At 51.3% G+C, this 7393-nt stretch overlaps 1 protein-coding gene across 1 annotated transcript in view; it reads right to left on the bottom strand.

Moving 5' to 3' along the window:
* Nucleotides 1-5789: 5789 nt before the first annotated feature.
* Nucleotides 5790-7393, bottom strand: part of RAD54L2 (RAD54 like 2) — an 87208-nt gene continuing 85604 nt past the window's right edge. The window contains exon 22 of the mRNA XM_055413924.2: nucleotides 5790-7347. Coding sequence (XP_055269899.1) covers nucleotides 6353-7347 — 995 coding nt within the window. The 3' untranslated portion in view covers nucleotides 5790-6352. The remainder of the gene's footprint in view (nucleotides 7348-7393) is intronic.

Here is a 7393-nt window from a genome sequence, read left to right as displayed (position 1 = left end):
TTGAGGACAGGTCCAATCTTCAGCTGGTATTTTTCAGGAACTACAAAAACAACAAAGCATTCTTCCAGGGCCCCAAAGATAAAACCTCACCCTCCTGAGAGGCCCAGTCCTGCAGTGGAGGGGATGGGGCAGGGAACAACTCTGCTCATAAGCTTGTCTACATGACAGGCCAGGTCAAGAGCTACTTTGGTGCTCCTCACACAGAGGATTGGTTTGGGAAGTGAATCATTTTTTTGGGGGGGATCCCACTATACTAGCCAAGGGCAGATTGAGCACACACAGGCACTTGTAGCTGGTTTCTTTTCCTTCTACTTCACACTATTCTGTCCACAGGCAGGGAAGACTGAACCTCATCTACAGGGCTCTGGGCCAACCAGAGTGGGTAGCTGACTTCTCAGAGGCACTCAGGGCTGGGCTGACAGGATTGTGGCAGTTCTGTTCTACTGATGGATATTAGGCAGATGATCAAACCCTCTGGGTGCCGCCAGGCAAATGGATATGAAAGCATTTCCTGTGAGACCAGGAAGGGCAGGCTACTGCCTCAGACACAGACAGCCTCTCTGCATGGTCAGTTCTGCTTCTTAGAAGCTGATGAACTTCTCCCAGGAAACCGTTGTCTGGAGAGGCCCTTTCATCTTGTCTTCTCTGTTCACTTCCTTTAGTGTGGTAGGGGAACTCCAGAGCCCCACGTCAGAGTTCAGGAGGTGTCTGAGAAGCCTCAGCACCTCTGTGGTGAAAGCAGAGTTGGCCTGCGACTGGGGCTGCAGGCCATCAGCCTACCAGGCTTCATTGTAGGTTGCTCTCAACAAAGCCAGCTCTGCCCTTGGTAGGATTCCTGCAAGGCCTCTCCTTGCCATCAGGAGACAGTAGTCCAGGCACTCTCCTCTGCCCCTAGGAGCATGTCTGAGCAGAGCTGATCACCTAGCCTCTGGGATCATCTCCCTCCCCCATGCTCCAGTCTGTCCTGTCTCCCAACAGCCTGTATTCTCTCACGAGCCCAGACTTGGCCTTTGTCTCCTCCTGCCTTCCCTGTCCAAACAATTCCCACAGAAGCTCTTTAACTCTCCCTTAGTAAATTCCAGAGTGTTTCCCCAAACAGGAAACAAAGCATAGACAATCCCCTCCTTCAGGTTAATTCTCTTTGAAGCGGTGATTAGATCCTCTAATTCAGATGACAAATGGAGAATGCACATGCAATGTAAGATGCTCTGCAAACCCTGCCACCAGCTATCTCCCACCCTCTGAAGGCCAATCCCTGGCCACTCACAGCCTAGCTTAGTTAGGGCTACCCTTGCAGAACTTGCCATGACTGAGGGACCAGTTAGCCTTAAGCCACTCTGGAGTCAGCTTTGCTATTTCCTCTAGAGCCAGGAAATGCAGTCTTCTTCAGGTAAGCCAAGGCAGAAAAAGTCTAGTGAATTCCACAGCATAAAAAGAGCCTGCCAGCCATCTGTCCTCTGTTCCCACCCCCAGAGGTGCCGTCTCAGCATCCATGCTGCTCTAAATTATATCCCTTATACCATCACCCAGCCACAGAGCTGTTCAGACAATTCCTTGATTAAACAACACTGCCTTCTTCAGTTTACATTTTATTTTACAAAAAGAGAAATAAAGAAAACTGATAGGCAGTTATACTGACTTACAATTGTTCTGTTTGCTTTTTTTAAAAAAGTGACATGAAACACAAGTAAAAATAAATACGTCATAGAAACAGCCAGTTGCCCAGTCTCTAGGGCAGGAGCACCTGCCCTGCTGAGAGAGGAGGGAAGCCCGTGATCACACCAGCAGCTGGAGCACTCAGCTACAGGTGCTCCTCAAAGCCAGGCGCAGGTCCCAGGCCTCAGGGGGTATCCTGAGGAAAGAAGACGGAAAACCAAAGCCAGGTGCCAGGTCCCTGGGGCCACCTCATCTCCCCCTGCCTCCCCCTGGCAGCAGTGTGGCCTTAGTGGTTATCCATTGCGACCCCCTCAACCCACCCTAGACCCCCTTCCCCGACCCCTCTGGAGAGGGTACAGGAAAAACACAGTTGGGCAGGCTGAGGGGATTCTTCCGGTGAGTCCCCAGCCCACCCTGAGTAACATAACCAGATAAGTCAGTTTACAGCCATGTGCACATAAGCACGTGTGCGCGCACACACACTACCACACACACACACACACAAACCTGGACTGAGCTCTCTTCCAGGGGAGGGCCCTAGGTCAGATCACAGTATGAGGTCCCCTCTTCTGAATATTATCCCAATAGTGGTAACGGAGTACTCAGATCTCCCCCGGCCCCATCACTACAGCCTGTCTAGCTACCTCTCCCCAACGCAAACAGACCTCAGAGAGAGGAAAGGAGACCAAGTCCCCGCGCAGAGAAGTTGGACTCTGCCTGCTCAGCAAGTTCATTGTTAAGACTCGGGTATTCATAAAAGGACTAGAGCCAAGCCAGTGGCACAGAACACACGCAAAGGGGTCACAGTGGAATATACAGGGCAGAAGAGTCAGGAGAGAGTGCAGGTGGGTGACTGGAGAGCATAACCTTCTCAGACAGACCATGAGGTGCAGACTTCTTTCTTGGGAACAGTCTGCCGAGGGCCAGAAATTCTGCTAGGGATCTAAAGGTGGGAGAAGTTTTTCTCTCAGGAGTTTTGGTGGAAGGAAAGTCACTGAGCTGGGTGCACAGGAGGCCACTGCTCAGAGAGACTGGTCTCCTGTAGAATCACAGGGGACTGGGAAGCATGAGGGAGTTATGAACAGAAACAAAGAAACAGGAATGTAAAGCCCCAGAAGACCTTCCCTCAAGGGATGAGGACTCAATTCAGAGCGATGCCAGGCATGCACAGACAAGAGTGCCTTGCTCTGACTGCTGTGGGAGTGACAGTCCCACCCAGACTGTTAAAAGCTTGGTTGAGTGTTTCAACCTATCAGCAAAATGTTACCCCAGCTACTTGCTTCATGTCCTGGAGTGGGAAATGTTATTTAGTTGTGAATCAGAAGTATATAGAGATTCTACACACTAGTTCCTAGGGAATAGAGTTCTAAGGACCAGAGATATCCTGAAGTCAGAAGATGCTTAAGACAGATGCTTGAGAAGCATAACTCGAGGCAGTGAGAACTCTGCAGATATCTAATTTGAAAATGATATGGATCCAACATGGTTCACTTACTTTCTCACTTCAATGGCTAATCTTTGTTGAATTTTTATCTACAGATACTGAGACAGCAGATCAAGCATTACTACAAGTGGTAATCCTGAATCATCACATAGTACTATATCCCCTAGATTGAGGATTTAGGCTAAACCAGACACATGGGGCTTGAGAGGCCCTTGAAAACATTCTATGGAAGACGGCAGTGAGGGAAGATGACTAAGCCTGATCTTCTGCCCTCCCTCTTACCATCGTTCCCTTACTCAAGCCAGAATGGTGGGTGGACATCACTGCCAAGTTGTTTCTCATGAGGGAAACAGTAAAACATCGTTCTTAGGTTCTGAGACAGCTCCTGATTCCCCCACACATATGTTCATATTAGGTGTGCATGCACACTTGCCTACCTGCACAAAGAGATAGCAGAAATGTCAGAGACGTTGTTTTCAGGTTCACTTAAAAAAAAAAAGGAAAACCATGGAACCAGCAGCACTCTAATTTCCCATGATCCTAGCCCTACTACCTTATACACTCTAAGCTGCATAAATCAAAGAAAACCTTGCCTACCCAGGACAGCCTCCCAAAACTATGGCCTCTCCTGAGGTGAAGCAAGACTCAGCCCCCAGCACCACTGGGAAGAGGGCAGGCTTGTAATGGCACTGAGAATACCCATTTGCTTCCTGGTACCTTTAACAGCTCATCCCTCCAGTGACTGATTTTAGTTCCTCGCTGGGATAGTTTCTGGATTCTCAGAGCCTGCTGCTGTGATTTTCTAGAGATAAACACAGAAATACCCTTCCTTCCCCAAACACACACAATCTCTGGGATCCCAAAGCTCCGGGGCCTTAGAGGCATCATTTGCAGCCCAGGTGGTGAGTGTTCCCTGCAAATCAGAGATCCAGGCTAGCTTACTCCCTCTGCACCAGCCTCAGCCAGAGAGCCCACTCCAACTCAGCCCCTTCACCATTCATTCTTGGGATGCATCTGAGAAAGCGCTGTTGGAACTGCTGTTTTTAAATTATTAAAATAATTTGCATAGCTAAATTGTAGGTCTAAGGCTTCTATGAAGAGGAGAGTTAGGTGTCTGACGGGGTGCTTATGAAAACAGAGAAAACAAACTCCTTAAGTTCCACTTTTGGTGTAACTGAACAGTGCGCGCACACACACACACACACACACACACACACGCACACGCACCAGCCACCTCCGTGTCTCTTCTTGGGGATAATACCCCAGAGTGCTCTAAGAACCCCCAAACAATGGAAATGGGCTGTTCAGAAGAACTGCAGAAGCAGCTACTACTAGGGGGCGACCCAGCTAAGCTGCCTCCAGGGCTCAGAAGAGACAGGCGTGGCAGCTGCCCAGCCAGTGAGGAGGGACCGATGGAGAGGCGGTAAAACTCTGAAGCCAGACAGGGCTTGTTTTCCCTAAAGGACTGCCCAGCAAGGTGTCAGCAGTAGGGGCAGAAAAGCCAAAAGGAAGACAGTGCTTATGCTTAAAGACTAGATGCCCCTCAGCCTCCAGCACTGGTGATAAGGGGAGACTCAGAATGACCGATGTGTTATGATGATTTAAGGCTTCTACAGAGGAAGGGCTCCTCCAAGTTCCTTCAAAGAGGACGGAGGTAGCAGACACAAGGGCCCACACTGATCACCTGATAGGCTGAGGAAGCCAAACATTTCCCGATATGAGCTCAACTGTCTCTTCTGTCAACCCAGCAACACCTACACCCAGCTTCACTATTCAGCGTAGAGCCTGCCTCTAAGGTTATCCCAAGGGAACACAGCTCTGAATTTGGAGTCACTTACTTCCCAATTGCCAACTGCATGATCCTAAGTTTCAATCACTGTGTAATGAGTCGCATCATCGCTAATACCCAGTCGCAGGATTCCCCGAACTTCCTGAAAGGCCATTTGCTGAAAACATAGTTGCTTAGTGTAGACCTTGATCAAGGCTAACTCTCTTTCCTTGGTCAATTCGCCATCCACTGGGGATTTACTAACCAGCAGCTATGGGGTCTGAGACATCTTAAACTTTCCCTTCCCAACACCTACCCTCCTTACCCTAACCTCCCCTCCCACCCACCCCCCAAAAAAAGAACCAAGACACATGAAAAGTCCAAATAATAAATAATTGCCCATAAGAAATAAATTAACATGGAGCTCTCTACTGGGGAAGGAAAGGAAAGGCCAAGAAAGGCCACCAGGACGGGCAGCTAGGGGCTCGGTTCCATCTTTGTGAAGAATGTCTTTTCTGGCCACAACTCCATGACCTCCCGCTCACACTCCACAGTGCTTCTCCCTCCTAGCCTCAGCACACTGACACTCTCATGCGCCAGAAAGGCAGATCTTGCTCAGAGAAAGCCACTGGGGAAAGAGAGATTGGTAATGCCCATTTTCTCTGATAATCTCCCCCCAGTCTTGAATCAAGTGTGGCTCTGATGACCAGGGACTTGGGTTAGCTGGGCCTGGTCTTTACCCAACTAGAAGGAAACTTGTGGTTCCCATGGCTCTTCTCCTGGGCTCACCCTGATGTTCATAGTAACAGTTGCCATGAACCACCATGCTCTGATTTCCATTTTATAAAAGATAAATTCATTTCTTAGTTTCCCCCTTAGTCCCTCCCTCCCTCCCTCCCGTCCCACCCACCTGCACCCCTGCTCTGTTACATACATGTAGGTACATATACACACACATACACACACACGTACACACGCACACACACCTGGTCTGCTTCTTTCCCGTCCCCTAAAAAGACCCCACTCTGCATGGAATCTCAGTCTGTCCACCCTTCTTCTCTTCCCCTCCCTCCCTCCCCTCCCCTCTCCAGACCAAGCTAAGTCACCCAGTAAGGCAGCTCCCTCGGGAGAGAATGTTCCCAAAGACAGAAATGGGATGTGAGCTTCTACCCTCAGACGGGCAAGCAAGCAAGCAGACAGCATAAGCAAGGCAGGCAGGAAGAGAGGCAGGCTGCCCTGCCCCTCCATTCCTGTTTTAGGTCCCTGATTTCCCACTATTGCTGCTCTGTTGGAATTTTTTTTTTTTTTGCCTCTTTTGTTAAAACAGCAACAGAGCCCTGCCACCTATGGTCAACCACCCTTCTTTGTCCTCTTCCTGTCCCCTCTTGCCAAGGGCCCTATTCTCAGAAACCCCAGATTGCTGCCTTCCGTCTGGGTGGGCGACCTGCTGGGGGCCCCGAGTGAGGTGGAGAGGGGATCCCCAGCTATTTCCCAGTGACCTCTATTACATCATCGTCCTTATCCTCATCATCATTGGAGCTGAACCCCACCTCAGCAACCTCATGAGAGTCGAATGGAGGCACCTGGGACCGGAGGAGGCCACCGGCTGGATAGCCTGCATGTGGGGATATGTAGCCGGGGTAGACAGACATGCCCCGTGAAAGGTTGCTGGGCAAGACAGGGGAAGGAAAAGGCGCGAACATCCTTGGCTCGGACAGGAGTGGCTGTGAGAATGGGAGTGAGTAGCTGGGGAGTATCCCTGTTACAGAGGGGTTGAGCATGAAGGAGGGGTTGCTGGCAGTGACTGAGGTAGCCGTGGAAGAGGAACTGACGGGGCCTGCTGGCACCAGAGGGTCAGTAGTCACTGGAAACACCAGGCGGGCATCTGCCAGCAAATTGGACAGCTGGTAGTAGGAGGGGGTACTGCCCATGAACAGGGAGTTCTCCCCAGCCTGGGAGGTGAAGGGGGGGGTGAGGTTATGGTTTAAGGAGACGGGTGGCATGGCAAACCCGCCAGAAACCGGATACCCGTGTTCATATGGCTGCACGGGAGCTGGCAGATGGCCCTTTCTGGACCGCCGGCGGGCTGACTCCTGGGCAGCAGGTGGGGTGGCCAACTTGCGCTTGTGGCCCCGTAAGTCCAACACTGGGTGCCTGTCACCACAGGGCTGGCCGGTCACCAGGAGGGAACTATTGAGGCAATGACCCCCGTGTCGAGGCTCAGTCCCGAGGGCTGTCCCAGGAACAGCACTGCTGTCCACAAGTGGAGCTGGGGGGCCAGGCAGGGCGGCACTGGAGCTTGGGGAGCTCTGGCGGGACTCTCGGGCAGCAGCCACATCCGCATACTGCTGGAGCTCGCTGATGATCTCCGGGCTGTCTGGAGAGACGGGCCGGGCCAGCCCCTCAGGGTCGGGGGCTTTAGGTGATGAGGCACTGTGTCTGCCGTTGCTTGTAGACTCGAGAGAAGGCCCCTGGGAACCTGGGGAAAAAATGCAGGTAACTGAGAACCAGAATGGCCAGGGATG

The sequence above is a fragment of the Moschus berezovskii genome, chromosome 24 (assembly GCF_049115385.1).
Source record: "Moschus berezovskii isolate FMDL1 chromosome 24, NW_MosBer_1.0, whole genome shotgun sequence".
Lineage (NCBI taxonomy): Eukaryota > Metazoa > Chordata > Mammalia > Artiodactyla > Moschidae > Moschus > Moschus berezovskii.
The sequence above is the reverse complement of the archived record's forward strand: the minus strand, read 5'-3'. Positions and strand labels throughout refer to the sequence as shown.